A 19,748-nucleotide genomic window follows, 5' to 3' on the forward strand; every position below is an offset into this window, starting at 1 on the left:
CCGAATGCCTGGAGGCAGTAACCGCTTACGTATCGGACGCCCTCTACGATCTGGTCCGTGTCCAGGCGAAGGCGATTGTTTCGGCAGTGGCGGCCCGGAGGCTCCTTTGGCTACGCCACTGGTCGGCTGATCAGTCCTCGAAGACCCGGCTGGGCTCGCTGCCCTTCAAAGGTAAGATGATCTTTGGCGAGGATCTCGAGAAGCTTATGGACTCCTTGGCTGACAACAAGGTCCATAAGCTCCCAGAGGACCGCCCTAAGTCTTCCCGATCCTTCGCGGCCTCTCGCTCTCGCTTCAGGGGCCAGCGTCGCTTCACTTCTCGGGGGGCGGGGCGGTTCTGTGAGGGGGTCTTCTCGTGCGCAGTCCTGGTCACAGTCCTTTCGTGGCAGATGGCCTTTTCGCGAGGGCCAGCCTGTGCATGCCACCACTAAACCTGCCACGCAATGAAGTTCAGCTGACCCATTCCTCTGTTCCTTACCTCGGTGGACGCCTCTCCCTGTTCTTCGAGGAATGGGTCAAGATCACATCTGATCAGTGGGTCCTCGACATTATCAGAGACGGGTATGCTTTCGACCTCGTCGGGGAACTTCCAGATCTTTCTTTTCTCACCTTGCGGCCGGGCCAAGAGGGACGCGGTGGTCCAGACTCTCTCCAAGCTTCTGGATCTGGGAGCAGTGGTCCCAGTCCCGGAAAGGGAAATTGGCGCCGGCCAGTATTCTATTTACTTCACCGTGCCCAAAAAGGATGGGTCCTTCCGCCCAATATTGGACCTCAAGAGGGTCAATCGGGCTCTCAAGATCCCCGACTTCCGCATGGAAACCCTGCGGGCGGTCATTGCGGCGGTCCGCCCCGGAGAGTTCCTTGCTTCCCTCGATCTCGCAGAAGCTTATTTTCATATTCCCATTCACCGCGACTATCAGAAGTATCTCCGATTCCACATTCTCAACCAGGACTTCCAGTTTCGAGCTCTTCCCTTCGGCCTCGCGACCGCTCCTCGCACCTTCACAAAGGTCATGGTGGTAGTAGCGGCGGCCTTGCACCGGGAGGGGATTCTCGTCCATCCCTATCTAGACGATTGGCTCATCAGGGCCAAGTCGGAGACCTTTTGCCGGCGGGCGATGGATCGCGTCTTGGAGCTCCTTGCCTCTCTCGGGTGGATAGTGAACTTTTCCAAGAGCAAGCTTCAGCCCTCCCAGGAGTTGGAATTTCTGGGAGCCCACTTCGACACCTGAGTAGGCAAGCTTTTCTTACCTCGGGCGCGAGCCCTCAAGCTGATCGATCAGGTCCAGACTTTGATTGCCCTACCTTCCCCGACAGCCTTGGATTATCTCCAAGTCCTAGGATCCATGGCTTCTACCATCGACCTTGTCCCCTGGGCTTTTGCTCATATGCGTCCATTACAGAAAGCTTTGCTGTCCCGTTGGCAGCCAGTGTCAGAGCAGTTCCACGTAGTCCTTCCGTTCTTGGATTCTACTGCCGACGAATTACAGTGGTGGCTGTTCTTCCTCATCTTCTGCAAGGGATGCCTCTTCAAGCTCCACAGTGGACGATAGTGACCACGGACGCCAGCCTGTTGGGCTGGGGTGCTTTCTGCCTTTCTCAGTCCACCCAGGGAACATGGTCGCAGACTCAGTCGCACTGGCACATCAATCAACTGGAAACTTTGGCGGTCCGCCTCGCTGTTCAGGAGTTTCTTCCCCTGATCCGCGGCAAGGCGGTACGAGTCCTGTCAGACAACTCCACCACAGTCGCCTACATCAATCGCCAAGGGGGCACTCGCAGTCCCCTGGTAGCCTTAGAAGCCAGCCGTCTCCTCGCTTGGGCGGAGCATCACCTACAGTGCCTTGCGGCCTCTCACATCGCCGGAAAAGACAATGTTCAAGCCGACTTCCTCAGCCTGCAGTCGCTCGATCCAGGAGAGTGGGAGCTCTCGGACGTGGCCATGGCTCTGATAGTGGACAGGTGGGGTCCTCCTCACCTCGACCTCATGGCAACTCTGCGCATTGCCAAGGCCAATCGGTTCTTCAGCCGCTGGAGGGAGCATGGCGCAGAGGGCGTGGATGCTCTGGATCTACCTTGGCCAGCAGACGTCCTTCTGTATGTGTTTCCCCCATGGCCACTGGTGGGGAAAGTTCTCAAGAGAATCGAGCTCCACCGGGGACCGGTGATTCTCGTTGCTCCCGAGTGGCCGCGAAGGCCATGGTTCGCGGATCTCATCAATCTAGCGGTGGACGGGCCCCTGCGCTTCGGTCATCTTCCTCGTCTCCTCCAGCAGGGGCCTGTATATTTCGACCAGGCCGATCGCTTCTGTCTTGCGACCTGGCTTTTGAACGGCGTCGCCTGAGGCGCAAAGGTTATAGGGAGGAGGTCATCTCCACCCTGCTGCGAGCCCGGAAGCAGTCGACTTCTCTGCCCTATGTGCGCATCTGGAAAGTTTTTGAGTCCGTGTCTACGGAGGCGGGTGTCCCTGCGCGCTCCGCCTCGATTCCTTTGATTCTTTCTTTTCTTCAGAAGGGTCTCTCTAAGGTCCTCTCCTTCAGTTCTCTACGCGTTCAAGTCTCTGCGCTCGGCTCTCTCCAGGGTCGGGTGGACGGTCATGCCTTAGCAGTTCACCCTGACGTGATTCGTTTCCTGAGGGGCGTTAGACACCTCCGCCCCCCCCTCGGACCACGTGTCCGTCGTGGAGTCTCAACCTAGTCCTTCGTGCTCTCTGTGCGGCTCCTTTCGAGCCTCTTCGCCACACTACGCTCAAGGATCTTACTCTAAAGACTGTCTTTCTGGTCTCTTTCCTCTGCTCACCGTATTTCCGAGCTTCAGGCGCTGTCCTGTCGGGAGCCCTTCTTGCGTTTTTCGGATTCCGGGGTCTCTCTCAGGACGGTTCCTTCCTTCTTACTTAAGGTTGTCTCCGCTTTTTACGTCAACCAGTCGGTAGAACTCCCCGCGTTCTCGCCGGAGGAGGTCGCGGGTACAGCTGGTGGTGACCTCCGTCGGCTGGATGTCAAACGAATCTTGCTTCGTTATCTCCAGGTCACTAATGACTTCCGCGTATCGGACCATCTCTTCGTCCTTTGGAGTGGTCCCAACCGGGGTAAGCAGGCTTCTAAGACCACGATTGCGCGTTGATTGAAAGAAGCCATTTCCTCGGCGTACCTTTGTCAAGGTCGTCCGCTCCCTGAGGGTTTGAAAGTCCATTCCCTGCGTTCTCAGGCTACTTCGTGGGCGGAGAGTCAGTTTGTCTCCCCGCAGGAGATTTGCAGGGCTGCCAATTGGACGTCTCTGCACACTTTTGCTCGGCACTACCGTCTGGATGTACACGCTCCGGTGTTCAGTTCCTTTGGGCGGCAAGTGCTTCGAGCGGGACTGTCTCGGTCCTACCCAGTTTAGGGAAGCTTTGATACATCCCACTGTCTGGACTGATCCGGGTACGTACAGGAAAGGAAAATTAGTTCTTACCTGTTAATTTTCGTTCCTGTAGTACCACGGATCAGTCCAGACGCCCTTCCCTGTCTGTCTTCTGTCCTCTCGAAGCTTGTTTTCTTGCAGGTCTGCAGATTTTCATATATTTCTTTGGGCAAGATTACTGAGCAATTACACCGGAAGCCTTGGTTGTTTTCTTATACCAAGTTGATCCAAGAGCGTATAGGTATACCATGTTTTTCTACATTATTCTGTATTTGCTCCGTTGAGCTTTACAGTTACTTGCTTGATCCTATTCTTGGGTTTGTTGTTTTATGCTTTGACATACGTTATACTGAAGGGGTAGAGGATAGGCTCTGTCCTGATATAGGGCATCCTTCAAGTTTTATTCTGTCTCCACCTGCTGGAAAGGAGGCTCAACCCACTGTCTGGACTGATCCGTGGTACTACAGGAACGAAAATTAACAGGTAAGAACTAATTTTCCTGTACTTGTGGCTTGGATTGGCCACTGTTAGAAACAGGATACTGGACTTGAATGACCCTTGGTCTAACCCAGTATGGCATATCTTATGTTCACAACGCTGGAAAATTCACTTTGGGTAGAGGAGCTTCAACTACAAATGCTATAGATGTTTAATAAATGCTAAAAGTGTCTGGTATAAGAAATACAATCCTGTGTTCATTTGGACCAACAGAATCACTTCATTTTGCATGGCTGCTTTTACTTAAACTGAATAGTTGACAACTTATACCAAAGGAAATGCTTCTCCATCAACAGGCAAGCATGAATTAACCATTATACATGGGTGACGTCATCTGACTGTGCCGGTATGGAGCCAGCTCTGAGGTCAGTAAATAATTTACTGAGCATGCGAGGGAGTTTCTGCACACACATTGCCTATGAGCCCCTCTGCCCCTACCACATGGACATGTCTCAACAGTCTTTTCAGCCTTTTGGACTTGTTGCTTCTCATATATTTTGCTGCTGCCTCAGCAGCTTCATAAACAGAACTTTTCCATTCTAACAACAAATATATATATGTTACTAAGGTGAGTATGGAAAAGTTCAAGGCTAAGAAGCTCACATTCAGTAGCTTCAGAGCCTGCACTTATGGGCACTGAATGTCCATCTCTGATATAAATGCCATCTGCTGTTGCTGCCTGAGCTTAGACCATGATTCCTCCAATATAGCCGCAGTCAGATTGTCCCTAGGTTGCAGCATCATCACACCTAAAGGATGGAGGCCCTAAGGAAGGTGCACCAATGAGTAAGAACTCTAAGCCTCAGCATGAGATTGGGCAATGGAGCCAGTTCTCATCCTGGAGTGGTGTCGAGTATTGGATGCAGGAATCATCCCTATCTTGTTCCTGCATGCACAGGAAGGCTTCCCTTGCTATGGTGATTCCTGTATCTGCCTCAGGTCAGTGTTGAGTGTGATGTGGAAACCATAGACTCCAGGCGAGCAGCACCAAAACAATGCAAGGGGGCCGTCTCACTTTGTGCAAAAACTAGTTCCTCTGGATTTGACAGACTTAGAGCAGGTGGACTTCTGCTGAAGAGAATTTTGGAAGAATGCAAGAAGCACCTCTTATTCTGCTTATGAAGCATTTTATGCTGTGATCAGAATTTTGGTTGCTTCTATAAGAGCCTGATTTGCTTGCATGATTGTGAACAAGTGCCCTACGAGACAACAAGCATTAATGTTTATTTGGGGATGAAGTTCAAGAGATGGTGGGTGATACATATTGATTAAAGAACATCAGTCTATCTTCCGATCGCTGTCAGCTCGGGCAGGGGACCATCCAGCCTCATCCAATGCCAGTTTTTCCGTACAAACTTCCATTCGTCAAAGACTCCCCTTTTCCTCTTTTCAGTGTCTGTGAACTCTGCCTACTCTTCAGCAGCTTCATGTGAAAAGGTGTCACCCAGAAGCTCAACAGCAGATGGAACCTTAGCCCGGGATCAGTCTTCAATGACTTTGGAACCTGTCTCCTCTAGTGGGGGAATGGATTCAGGCCACCTTCCCAGCAAGGTTTCTTACCACCAAGGACCAGTGGGTCCTGAAAAAATGTGAAGAATGGTCACCACTTGTGCTTTTCTCACCTTCTGACATCTTGGACTTCAGTCTTCAGCTCCACCTGTCTCACTGTGCCCAACCACATTGGGTTGCTGCTTCAGTTGAAGGTGACTGAACCTGTCCCACTTCAGGAGTGTGGTCAGGGATTATATTCCAGATATTTCCAGATCCCCAATAAGTTTGGGGGGAGGGAGGGATTAAGAGACATACTGGACTTGCAGAGGCTGAACGAGGTTTGTGTGGGAGAGGTTCAGAAGAAACTCCTCTAGATGATCCTCCCTGTCATTCAACCAAAGGATTAGATGTGTACTCTGGATCTGAAAGATGCTTATATACATATCCCCACCCATTGGAAGTTCCTCAGGTTTGTGATTTATTTTTATTTTATTTATTTAAAGCTTTTTTTATACTGACGTTCGCGGGCATCACATTGGTTTACAGGTAACAGGTGGAGAAACAATATATAAAAATCGTAACTGTGCTATACATAAAACGGAAACATAAACATAAAGCAAATAACAGTAGAGCTGGTTAAGGAGGTAAGAATGTATAAAACATAACATTGTAAGCCTGGATTTGGAACCGGAAGGATAGAAGAACCAGGATTTTACGAAAAGTCTAAGGTATATAGGGGTGGCAAAGAGAATAAACTAAGTTAATAAGTACAATGTGGGGTTAGCGGGAGAGACTGCAAGGCATATGAGCAGGGTGGGGTGGATTATGCAAAGGCTTGTACGAAGAGGCAGGTTTTTAGTTGGGTTTTTTTTTTTATTTGTGGGGGCAGGGTTCCAGCCGTAGGTCAGGTGGCATAGCATTCTAATTTGAGGGTCCTGCTATGGAAAGAGCTTTTTCTTTTGTGGTGGAAGGCAGGTGGGTTTAGTAGAGGGTGTGTGTAGTGTGCCATTGTATGCAGATCTGGTGGGTCTATTGGAGGTGTGGAAGTGTAGAGAGTCGTTGAGCCAGTGTTTGTCAGGGTTACGAAGCGTCTTGTGTATAATAGTGAGACACTTGTAGCGACTTCTGAAGGAGATTGGGAGCCAGTGGAGGTCTCTAAGTATGGGGGTAATGTGGTCTTTTCTGCGGGTGTTAATGAGAATTCTGGCAGCAGCATTTTATAGCATTTGGAGAGGTTTGATGATGGAAGTAGGGAGACCTAGCAGGAGGGAGTTGCAATAATCTAATTTGGAGAATATTAAGGCCTGAAGGACAGTGCGGAAGTCATTAAAGTGGAGGAGAGGTTTACGTTTTTTGAGGACATGAAGTTTGTAGTAACATTCTTTCATAGTGGAGCTTATGAACTTTTTGGGGTTCAGTTGGGTAACTAGTATAAGGCCAAGGTCTCTTATGTGTTGGGGGAAGGGTGTTGATGTCAGTCGTGTTCAAGGTGTTGGGATTGTGTGAAATAATGAGTTCAGTTTTGGAGGAGTTGAGGGAGAGGTTAAGATTAGACAGGAGGTGGGTGATTGATGCAAGATCCCAGATCTTGAGGGATTTAGAAATGGATTCGGTAATGGGGATGAGGATTTGGACGTCGTCTGCGTAGGTGAAATGAGTGAGTCCTAGACTATAGATAGGTGGCATAGAGGCAGCATGTATATATTGAAGAGGGTGGAGTATAGGGAGGAGCCTTGGGGAACACCTCGAGTTAAGTTGATAGGTTCAAATTCGCTGTTACCAATTTTGACTGTAGTGTCTATTATGGAGGTAGGATTCAAGCCAGTGAAGGGCGGTGCCAGAGATGCCAATTTCAGAGAGGTGGGTTAAAAGAATCTTGAGGCTGATAGGGTCGAAAGCGGAAGAGATGTCTAGCATTGCAAGAATGTAGGAGTGCCCATCATCCATACCTTTGAAGAGAGTGTCAGTGAGGGAGATTAGGAGGGTTTTGGTACTGTGGAATTTTGCGGAAGCCAAATTAAGGGTATAAAATGTTGTGTTTTTCAAGGTGATCAGAGAGTTGGATGTGATGAGACACTGCCATACAAGGTGTTTCTCTTTGGTGTTTCTGCAGCCCAAAGAGTGTTAACAAAATGCTTTGTGGTGACAGCTTTGTCAGCAGGGAGTCTCAATGTTCCAATACGTGCATGATTGGCTGGTGATGGGTCCACCCCCATCAGGAGTTTGACTCCCTCAAAGACCTACTGCTCCTCCTATCTCTCAGGTTCCTCGTCAAGCCAAACTTGGTTCCAGCTCAGTTTCTAGTAGCCTGGATACTCACTTCAGGAGAAAGCTTTGCTCTGTACCTTAGAAACCGTATTGCGATGGGCCATGTAAGATCAGCCTTGATCCTGCTTGGTCATACAGTGGCAGCGGTTTTTCTGACTCATCTGCACATGTGGGGGTCATGGATGGGGCCTTTGAAGAGCTCATCTAATTTGGCTATTGGCCTTTATTCCATCAAATCTGTCCCGTCCCCCCGTGAGCATCCCTTCAGTGGTGGAGGAATCCGGAAGTTCTATATGTGGGCAGCTTCCACCAAATCAAGTGACACTGTACTGACACCTCCACTAAAGGGTGGGTGATACATATTGGAACAATATGGACACAAGGATTATGGTTCCCAGTGGAGAGTTATCTACAAATCAACCACCTAGAGATGCAGGCCTTCCACTATACTCCAAGGACCTTCTCTTACCTTCTCGGTCCAGATGGACAATCAAGTGGCCATGTGCTGCATAACAAATCTGGACTCTTGTGTCCTCTGCCAGGAGGCCCTCTGAATTTGGGGCAGGACATCACAATGTTCATCTTCAGACAAACTACCTTCTGGGAATTTAGAACAATTGTCGGACTACCTTAGCAAGGTGTTGCATCCACACAAGTGGTCCTTAGATCAAGGAATTGCAAACTACTTATTTAGTCACTGGGGAAACATCAGTAATCAACCTGTTCTTCTCCATGTATCCTATCAGTCACAGATCAGCTCTTGACACTTTTATGCTAGATTGGAGCATCAGTGTACTTTATGCCTACCCACCGATTCCTTTAATTACCAGGACCATCCAGAAGTTCCTTCAGGACAAGGCAAGAATAATCCTTATAACATCAGCCTGGTCACATCAAGTGGTATCAGTATCTTATCAGTCTGTCAATTCAGTCAATGTTCCTTTGGGAGCACCTCCAACTCTCATCAAACAGGGGGGGAGGCATGCTCTGGCATGGCTGGTCGTCACAGCATGAATGTTGAATGTGCAGAGTCTCATCCTTGCTCCTTCCAAGACAGATGGGTGATATTTTGATTTCTACCAGGAAACCTTCATCCAGAAGATCTTAGTCTTCCAAATGGAAGAGATTCTCAACTTTGTATTTTGTGGTTAGCTGGACCCTTTCTGTGCTTTGAGGGATTTGTTCAGTGTCTGTTTTGCTTCTCATCTTCAGGCCTCAGCACCTCTTCAGTCAAGGTTCAACTCTCTGCCATTGTGACATATCACCAGCAAATGGAAGGGGCTCTAATCTCCCTCTCCACACATTGGTATCAAAATTCATGAAAGGACTGGGGCTTTCCAAACTTCTGGTTAGCAAACCTCTAGTTCCTTGGGATTTCAGTGTAGTCCTAGCTCAATTCATGAAACCACCTTTAGAGCCCTTATTACCTGACCTCCTCGGTGGAGAATCAATTACTTCACCAAAGCTTAAGTGAAAGAGACTTGGGAACTCACAAGGCAGCATATACATGGAAACTCCTATACATACTCCGTGTTTACTGAGTGCTGAAAGCTGGGCCCATGTCTGTTATTGGATGTCACCCATGTCTTAATAGCTAATATATGCCTACTATCTACGGAGAACCCTGTTTACAGGTTAGCAAACTTGCTATCATGCAACTCTTAAATGCATATCTGTGTTTCACAATTCTTTTTCCTTCATCTTCTTTACATGGCTAAATAGGCATGAGGATAGGATTAGTTTCATTGAATGAGAACGTAAGAATGATTGAATGTTGCACTGTAGTTAATCACAAAAAAGTCTAGTAAATCCCATGCAATGAAAAATAAAGGATTATTTGAAAAAATGTTGCAAATATAGTTTTTAACAATTTATAAATACAGAGAAAGCTTTATAACCAGTTGATTTAATTGTTTAAATTGGGACCTTCATTCAGTGTTTTCACTGCTCAGGGTCATCTTTAATTATCTGTCCATAAGTAAAATATTTTAAAGTTTTTTTTGAAAGTTTTTCAGGAAATATAAAAAGAAAATACTTCCCCCTTCAAAGAGCCTGACATGATACCATGTTTCGCAACTGCTGCCTCGGAGACTCTCCAGTAGTTTTTATCCAACAAGGAAAGTATCAATTCTATGTTGAAAGTGACCATTCCTTTCTTGTGCACTATGCTTATAAACAGGGACCTTTGTTTTCCCTTTCTATTTTCTCCAGAAATTTCAGTGTTTATTATAATAAACACTAAAATTCACAGGGAAATATAAAAATTGAAAATGAAGGTCACAACATAAATTACAAACTTAGGACAGGCTAGATTCTCACATTAGATTCCTAAGCAGCCAAAGTGCCAAAGCTATCACGGTGCACAAGAAATGAATTGTCACTTTCAACATAGAATTGATACTTTCCTCGTTGGATAAAAACTACTGGAGAGTCCCCGAGGCAGCAGTTGCGAAATCATGTTGGGCTCTTTGAAGGGGAAGTATTTTCTTGTTATATTTACTGAAAATTGTAAAATATTTTACTTATGGACAGATTATTAAAGATGACCCTGAGCACTGAAAACACTGAATGATATAAAATATTCAGCATCCATGGGGTGGTATGAAGGTCCCAATTTAAACAATTGAACATTCAACTGGTGTTAAAGCTTTCTCTGTATTTATAAATTGTTAAAAACTATATTTGCAACGTTTTTTCAAATAGCACCATAGTTAATCACATATTTCCCATGGACATATATATAATTCAGTATTCTCTGATCATATAAGAGCCATTCTCTGCATGTTCAGTGTAAGGATTGTAGAGAGAAACCACATTTTGACTTGAGTCAACTCAGTGCCCATTTTTTACAAATTTGAAAAATACACTTTGCAAAGTATTTGCTTATTTTAAATATATAAACATGCAGCTCACCATCCCCAGCTGATAATCCTAATAGTGTCAATGAAGTTTATGGCATGAATAGACATGAAAAGCTGCTCTTGGTTGTGGAGAATTTCTTCTGAATAGAGTAGAGATATATTGATAGGCATTGATATTGTACCTGCCACTTGAATAAATGAAGTATTTCACTTTGCGGTGATTTTTAGTCAGCACTAAACAAAAGTTAATTACAACTTACTATATAGGTGTTGTAAAATAATCTGCTGTGCTGTTACCTAAGGTATTGCTATATTTCACTAATCTGGTTACTGTCTGTCATTATAGCTAGATACGTACACTGCTAAAGCCAGGAGTGGATTTTTTTTTTTTATACTTAATATAGATTACAGATCTGGTGTGTTAATGAGCTAATTTTTAACACTTCACAGCTGAACTCATTTGAGCAACTTTGTATCAACTACACCAATGAGAAGCTTCAGCAGCTCTTCAACCACACCATGTTCATCCTAGAACAGGAGGAGTATCAGCGGGAGGGCATTGAGTGGAACTTCATAGACTTTGGCCTGGACCTGCAGCCCTGCATTGATTTGATCGAAAGACCTGTAAGAATCTAGCCTGTCCTAAGTTTGTAATTTATGTTGGGTTCCTTCATTTTCAATTTTTATATTTCCCTGGGGAAAATAAAAATTGAAAACTAAGGTCCCTGTTTATAAGCATAGTCTTATGTACACTGCACTGACCAAGATTATAGCGTATTGAAATTGTCCCAGCTATAAAAAGCATACAACTTGGTCCCCAGTTATAAACGAGTACATCATGTCATGGAGAGATTAAACCATCAAATTGACTAAAGCTCATAAGATTCAGACTAGCCCTCCATCCCGGTTTGTGTGGACAAACTGCTAGATCACACCTGGATACATTAGCCTTTTGTTTTCATTTACTAATTTGTTTCCAAAATACTGAGCCTGTTTTTGTTTTGAATCTATTCTTTCCTTTACTACTCTGATGCCTATCTTTTTCCTTGTTCATCCAACAATTTATAGAATGAATAGCTAGTCAATAGCCTCATCACCCAAACAAAACTACAAAATGACTCTATCACAGCCCCTTGCCTCTCAGATATAGAGCCTCAGTCTTACACACAACGGTGATTATTTATTTATTTTTATTTTGACTGTGGAAGGAGGGTAATGAGTTGTATGATTTTTTCTTAATGTTTCCTATTATTCATTGGGGCAAGGATTGTTCAATATAGTGTCTGTAAGTCTCGACATGCTTGTTCATTTTTCACATTGTTTTCTAAAAAGGACAAATCAAAATGCATTAAAGTAGGAGTTCATTTCACTGATCTAAACAGTTAATTAAAATGCTCCTGGATGAGGAGTTGATGTTTCTCCTAGGGCAAACAGGACGGTAGGCCTCACACATCGTGACATCGTCAGATGGAGCCCAGCATGGAAAACTTCTGTCAAAGTTTCTAGAACTTTGACACACTGAGTGTGCCACTATCTGCGTGGTCATGCGGGGTCCTCCTTCAGTCTTCTTCCCAGGCCCCATTCTAATCAAATATCCCAAATCCAAGATAGTTCCATCCCAAACCCTATCTTTTACAGGTGAAAGCCTTCCTTCCTCAAGATCAGGCTTTCACCCTGGCCTCTCTAGCACATCTTTTACAGACTCTAGTATCCTCAACTCGTTATTTCCTCATATTGCTAGCCCACATGGCATCCTCAGTACATGTCGCGCCGATGGCCCGCCTAGCCATGAGTCATGCAGTGGACTCTCAAATCCCAGTGGGTTCACGTTTCAGCCAATGTCCAGCATTATTCACGTTACCACACAGCTCCGAATATCGCTGGCCTGGTGGATGCAACCCTCCAATCTAACTCAAGGCCTTCCTTTTCAGGCCATAGAACCTCAAATTTCCTTGACGGATGCCTCCAACCTGGAGCCTCGAGCAATCAGATATGCCCTCAGAGTCTTTCAGGATTGCCTCTCAAACAAGACCATCCGGATTCAAACCGACAACCAGATGGCGATGTGTACATCAACAAATAAGGGGTAACGGGCTCCTACCTCCTGTGTCAGGAAGCTGCACAGATATGGGCGTGGGCCCTTTCCCACTCAATGCACCTCAGAGCCACCTATTTGCCGGGCGTGGACAATGTATTGGCGGACAAGTTGAGCCGCACATTTCTTCCGCACAAGTGGTCTCTCAACCCCACAGTAGCGGACACAATATTCCAACGTTGGGGTTACCCTCATATGGACCTGTTTGCGTCAGTCCACAACAGCAAAGTAGAAAACTTCTGCTCCCTCACTGGCAGCCACCACTCTCAACCAAGAGACGCTTTCACCCTCTCGTGGGCCAGCGGTCTCCTCTATGCATACCCTCTACTTCCACTCATATTAAAGACTCTTGTGAAGTTATGGCAGGACAAGGGCGTAATGATTCTGATAGCCCCTCACTGGCCACGCCAGATGTGGTTTCCAATCCTCCAGAATTTATTAGTACGCCGCCACATTCCTCTGGGGAAGGATCTGCTTCTGATAACTCAGAACAACGGATGCCTATGCTACCCCAACCTCCAGGCCCTGTCTCTGACTGCCTGGATGTTGAAAGGTTAATATTCCAACCTCTTAACCTTTCAGAGTCTGTGTCCCGAGTCCTGGTAGCTTCATGAAAGCCTTCTACGAGAAGGTCTTATCGTTCCAAATGGAAGAGGTTTACAGTTTGGTGTACGTCTGTGTCCTTGGACCGCTTCACTTGTTTCACGGCAAAGTTTCTGTACTATCTCTGGCACTTGTTGGAGGCAGGCCTGAAAACTTCCTCCATCAGGGTGCATGTCAGCTCAGTAGCCGCGTTTCATAAAGGCGTGGGGGATGTTCTATTTCGACACAACCCTTAGTAACACGCTTTGAGAGGCTTGCTCCACTTAAAACCTCCACTGCACCCTCTGGCCCCCTCTTGGGACCTTAATGTAGTTTTGCGACGGCACATGAAACCTCCGTTTGAGCCTCTCCACTCTTGTAATCTCCGTTATCTCACGTGGAAAGTGGTTTTCCTTCTCACTATCACGTCTGCTCGCAGAGTTAGTGAGTTGCAGGCATTAGTTACATATCTGCCTTACACTAAAATTCTGCATGACAGGGTAGTGTTCCGCATTCAACCTAAGCTTTTACCAAAGGTAGTGTCGGAATTTCATATTAACCAGTCTATTATCCTACCTAGCTTTTCTTCCCAGGCCCCATTCGAACCCAGGAGAACAGGCTCTGCATTCTTTAGACTGCAAACATGCCCTAGCCTTCTATTTAGATCGCACGTTGGCTCACAGGAAATCCACTCAAATATTTGCTTCTTTTGATACCATTAAATTGGGAAATCCTGCAAGAGAGACCCTCTCCTCCTGGTTAGTGGACTGCATTTCTTTTTTCTACCAGCAAGCAGGCATTCCACTGCAAGACCGTGTAAAAGCACACACTATCAGGGCCATGGCGACATCAGTAGCGCACCTCCATTAGGTGCCGCTTGCTGATATTTGTAAGGCCGCTACCTGGAGTTCTCTCCATACCTTTGCAGCCCATTATTGCTTAGATAAGGCTGGCAGGCAAGATTCCATCTTTGGCCAGTCTATTCTATTCAACTTGTTTTCAGTTTAACCCGTTCAGGGTTCAGGATGCCCTCCGAATCAAATTTCCACCCCTGTTGTTTGCCTGTTGCACGTTTTTGGGTTCATTTAGTGCTTTGCCTGGTCCTCAGCTCGATACTCACCCATATGTGAGGACTACCATCCTGCTTGTCCTGTGAGAAAGCAGAGTTGCTTACCTGTAACAGGTGTTCTCACAGGACAGAAGGATGTTAGTCCTTACGAAACCCGCCCGCCACCCCGCAGAGTTGGGTTCGCTTACATTTTATTTTATTTTTCGCACGTACTTTTTACTATAAGACGAGACTGAGGGGGAACCCCTGCTGGATGAAGGGTCAGTGCATTGCTGGGCATGCCCAGTAGGTGCCAGTTCTAGAAACTTTGACAAAAGTGTTCCGTGATTGGGCTCCATCCTGATGTCTCCCATATGTGAGGAATAACATCCTGCTGTCCTGTGAGAACACCTGTTACAGGGAAGCAACTCTGCTTTCCTCTGGTTTTCATCGATGCTCTCAGTGCCCGTGGACCATGTCTCTGACTGATTCACGTGAAGTTTGTATTCTTTGCCTAGGGGCATCGCACGATGTCCGGGGTTGCAGGTTCTGCTACCAGAAGACCCTGAAAGGTCATTTGATGCATTTGGATAAAAATGGAGAAACTTTTTGGCTCCAGGAAATCGGGGCCGTCCATTCCGGCATCTGGTGCATCAACGGGGGGGAGCCCTTGGACACTGAACCATCAATGTCCACCCCCCCCCCTCCACTGGGTCCTCCTCCAGAGAGGGGCACCGGGGATCGACAGCTGTTGTCATGTTCCAGGATATGTTCCAGGACATCGAATTACGTGCCCTCCTCGCTGCCAGGAAAAGAGCGGACTGAGCACCATGGGAGATCGAGGAAGCAGTGTCACCGGTCGCCACTGGTGCATGGCACTGGTTCCGGGAAGGCACCGGAATCGGCTGTGTTGCCCCCAAAGCAGCCCCGCAGAGACTAGGCTTTGCCCTCGATTGAGCCTGGGAGTCTGAGGTGCTCCCCACCTAATGCCCATGTTGGTGCCAGGCACCGATCACCTTCGTTTCGAGGGCAATTTAGTGGCGCCTGCTCCTCCTTCACCTGCCTTACCTATGGCGACCTTCAAGGAGGAGCTTGATCGCAAGGTTCAGTTGGCAGTGCTCCGAGCCCTCAGGAGAATTGAACCCACTGGCTCCATTGGTGCCGGTACCACCACTGATGCCAGAGCCTACTCCCTCAATCCTAGCACCGCTGCTGGATATCATCCCTACACAGCACGTGCCTGGGAGCCTTTCAAATCCTGGCAGCCATCATTGTCTCCCCCTCCTGGGCAATAACCATTGCAGGTTCCTCTGAGGAGGAGGGCTCTGTGTTTCTTGGGCCATCGAGGCCTCTGGCACCTTGGCTGCCACTCCTGGCTCCAGTGCCGAGGGCCTCTGTGCCCTCGGGGCCCAGGCCAAGGGTAGTGAGCATGAGTCCCCCCACTGACCTCACCCGGGGATTTCAGTGAGGCGGAGGCTCCATATGATCCATGGGGGGTTATACAGAGTGGACTAAGCCATGGGTCCTGATGAGGTTCTTCCCAGAATACCGAGAGAGCTCAGAGATATGCTGGCGGATCTGCTGTGTGACCTGTTCAATAGATCCCTGGATAAGGGTGTGGTGCCTGGAGAAGAGCGGTGGTGGTCCCGCTTCACAAGAGTGGGAGCAGCGAAGAGGCTAGAGATTACAGGCTGGTTAGCATCACCTCGGTGGTGGGAAAATTAATGGAATCTCTGCTGAAGGAAAGGATAGTGAACTATCTACAATCCAGTGGGTTGCTCGATCAGAGGCAGCAAGGATTCACCAGGGGAAGGTCCTGTCAGACGAATCTGATTTCTTTGATTGGGTGTCTAGAGAACTGGATCAGGGAAGAGCGCTCAATGTAATTTACTTGGATTTTAGTAAAGCTTTTGATATGGTCCCACATAGAAGACTCATCAACAAAATGAGAGGTTTGGGAGTGAGCTCCAAGGTGGATTACAAACTGGTTGATGGATAGAAGACAACGTTTGATGGTTAATGGAACCTACTCTGAAGAGAGAATGGTGTTAAGTGGAGTGTCACAGGGATCGGTGTTGGGACCAGTTCTGTTCAACATCTTTGTGAGCAATATTGCAGAAGGGATAGAAGGTAAAGTTTGTCTATTTGTGGATGATACTAAGATCTGCAACAGAGTGGACATGCTGGAAGGAGTAGAGAGAATGAGACAGGATTTAAGGAAGCTGGAAGAGTGGTCAAAGATATTGCAGCTGGGATTCAATGCCAAGAAGTCCAGAGTCATGCATCCGGGGTGAGGTAATCCAAAAGAACTGTATGTTTTGGGGGGTGAAGGGCTGATGTGCACAGATCAGGAGAGAGACCTTGGGGTGATTGTGTCTAACGACCTGAAGTCAGTGAAGCAATGTGACAGGGAGATAGCTAAAGCCAGAAGAATGCTGGGATTTATAGAGAAGAATATCTAGTAAGAAAAGGGAAGTGATAATTCCCTTGTGCAGATCCTTGGTGAGGCCTCATCTGGAGTACTTTGTTTAGTTCTAGAGACTGTATCTCAAAAGGGACAGATGGGATGGAAGCGGTCCAGAGAAGGGCGACCAAAATGGTGAGAGGTCTCCATCAAATGACTTATGAGGAGAGGTTGAAGAACCTGAATATGTATACCCTGGAGGAGAGGAGGAGCAGGGGCAATATGATACAGACCAGATACTTGAAAGGTTTTAATGATCCATGGTCAACAGACCTTTTCCATTGGAAACAATTTAGTAGAACTAAGGGTCACGATTTGAAACTCCAGGGAGGGAGACTTAGAACCAATGTCAGAAGGGTCGGCTACTCTTCAGGCTCAGCCTTTTTGAAGGTTCAGAAGACTTCCATGTCGCTAGCCTATACCAGAGTCTGGTGTTTGAGTCCTCCTGTGGGAGTCGTTTAGAATCTCCCTGGCAGTCCGAGATTCCTTGTATCTTTGCATTCCTCCAGAGAGGTCTGCAAAAAGGCATAGCCTTGAATTCTTTAAAGGTGTATGTGACTGCCATCTCTTGTAACAGAGGGCAGTTGAGCAGTTTCAGTAGTGGCCCATTCAGATGTGGCTCGTTTCCTTCGGGGCTGAATCAGTGACCCTGTTTTCCCCTTTAAACCTGTGCGGGACCAGGCATGGGACCTGGTCCGCCTTAAATCCCACAGAGGGAGATAGCTTTGTGGGTGGGACCCTGCTGAGGTAGGGAGAGTCCTGTGGAGGGACCAGCTGGGGAGCTTGAGAGGGTAAGCCCAGCTGTGTTCAGGAGGCTTCTATGCTTCCTTGAGGACGGTAGCTCCTGCAAAGCACTCTGTCCAAACCAGAATGGAGTATATACTGACCAGAAACAAGGCAGTCTACAGCCCCTGTGTGTGTGTACGTGAATACTGCTAAGGTAGGCAGTCCACTGTTCGAGGAGTTTGCTAAATATCTGCATTTGAAAAGGCTGAAGTCAGTGTAGCTTTCTGTCTTCAGCCAGGGAAACACCGCTCAGTTTCTCACAGGGGCGTTAAAAGGTTGTGGCCTCCTTTCCAGCTGTTTTCCCATTGGGATCTTAGCTTAGTTCTGCAGGCCTTAGCCATGCCTTTGTTTAAGCTGTTGAAACATGCATCTCTTAATGATCTCTCTCTAAAGGCTGCATTTTTGCTAGCTATCTGCTCCTCTAGTCATATACTGGAACTTCAGGCATGATCCTTTCCTCATAGTTATGTTGTATGTAATCACTTTCACCTGATACCGTCCTTTCGTCTGAAAGTGAAATCCACATACCACATCAATCACTCAGTCTCCCTTCCAGCCTTCTCTCGTGCAGAGTGCAGAAACAAATTAAGGTCCCTGAGATGTTTGGATGTCTGTAAGTTGCTGATTCGTTATCTGGAGGTGACTAATGATTTTTGCAAGTTCAACAGACTTTTGGATTTGTTTGGAGGACAGCAAAAAGGTGAGGCTGCTTTCAAAGCCACTCTAGCATGCTGGATCAAAGAGGCGATTCTCTCTGCCTATATGCTTTGTGGTAAGAAGCTATTTGAGTTAGTTTACATGCACTCTACGAGGGCATAGTCATCGTCTTGGGTGGGAGGTACTGTTGATTATGCCTGTAGACATTTGAAGGGTGGCCACATGGTCTTCCTTTCATATTTTTGTGAAACATTACAGACTGGATGTTTTTGCCAAAGAGGACTCTGCCTATGGGACTGGAGTTCACAAGGTAGCCCTTGCTGCTTCCCATCCGAGTCAGTAGGGCTTTTGTATTTCCCACCTGTGCATGACCGGACTGGTTTAGCAGAATGAAGTGGAAGGAGAAATTTCTTACCTGTTAATTTCCTTTCCATTAGTTCTGTTACGCTAGTCTTGAACCCACCTGGGAAGCAAGGCCTCTCTATGTGGGAGTCTTCAGTGGTTTATCTAGCTGTATATAATTGTGTCTCTCCTATGCTGCTTACTTTTGGACAGTTTTTTTAGAAATAGATACAGGATAGTGGAGATTAGAGGATTTGTTTTCCCCAGGTTGACTTTTTCCATCTTGGTGGTATGCAGTTTTCATCTTTCATGAACATTTTGGTCTGATTTGCAGCTTTGACAGATGTATACTGGTTTCCTTCTGAGCTGTTCTGTCCCTGAATAAAAGTGATGTCATGCTTGGAAAACAGTGTTTTCTGCCTCCGTCTGCTAGTAGGAGGAAACAACCCACCTGTGTATAATTGGGCTGTTGTAGCAGGACTAATGGAAAGGAGATTAATAGATAAGAAATGTCTTCTTTACAGCTGAAAAGGGGAAAAAAATCCTCAGCTTAAAATAAGGGAAAAGTAAGTATTTTTCCAGCTACATTGAACTAAAAATGGAGAATCCAACTTTTATGGTGAATGTACCAAATTTCACATTTCATTATTCTCTTGTATGCAACAAGTTAACAACTGAGCTTTATTCTACTAGGCTAATCCTCCTGGTGTCCTGGCCTTGTTGGATGAAGAATGCTGGTTTCCCAAAGCCACCGACAAGACCTTTGTGGACAAACTGGTCCAAGAACAAGGTTCCCACTCTAAGTTCCAGAAACCAAGGCAGCTGAAAGACAAGGCAGACTTCTGCATTATTCATTATGCTGGCAAGGTAAGGATCACATGATGAATGTTACACCCTGGTTCCACCCTAGCAAGTAAGTTTATCAGTAAATGTTACACTGTTTGGCTCAGGGATAAGTCAGTATTCTGAAATAGATACAAATTTCATGTAGTTGCAAAGTTGCTTTAAAAAAACATAATGAAATTTACCCGATCAATGCTGTAGCAAGAATATAAGTAGCCCTGTGTAGAGAGCTTTGAAGTCTCATTGTAGTTTACATTGCAGAAAGCATTGTGGTGCCTTAATGAGAAAATAGCCTCTCGCTCAGGGTGAAACGAAACCAGAACAGTTTCGTCCCACTAATATTTCAGCTTGCGCAGTTTGTAGAACACCAGGTTTTTGTGGGGGGGGTTTTTTGTTGTTGAGAACCGGTTG

At 46.6% G+C, this 19,748-nt stretch overlaps 1 protein-coding gene across 4 annotated transcripts in view; it reads left to right on the forward strand.

The window, feature by feature from the left end:
* MYH10 (myosin heavy chain 10) overlaps positions 1–19,748 on the forward strand; it is a 461,218-nt gene that overhangs the window by 216,857 nt on the left and 224,613 nt on the right. For all 4 annotated transcript variants that reach the window (XM_029600341.1, XM_029600340.1, XM_029600342.1 and 1 more), the window contains 2 exons: positions 10,971–11,144; positions 19,188–19,361. In XM_029600341.1, coding sequence (XP_029456201.1) covers positions 10,971–11,144; positions 19,188–19,361 — 348 coding nt within the window. The remainder of the gene's footprint in view (positions 1–10,970; positions 11,145–19,187; positions 19,362–19,748) is intronic.

Source organism: Rhinatrema bivittatum, chromosome 4, assembly GCF_901001135.1.
Source record: "Rhinatrema bivittatum chromosome 4, aRhiBiv1.1, whole genome shotgun sequence".
Taxonomy (NCBI): Eukaryota; Metazoa; Chordata; class Amphibia; order Gymnophiona; family Rhinatrematidae; genus Rhinatrema; species Rhinatrema bivittatum.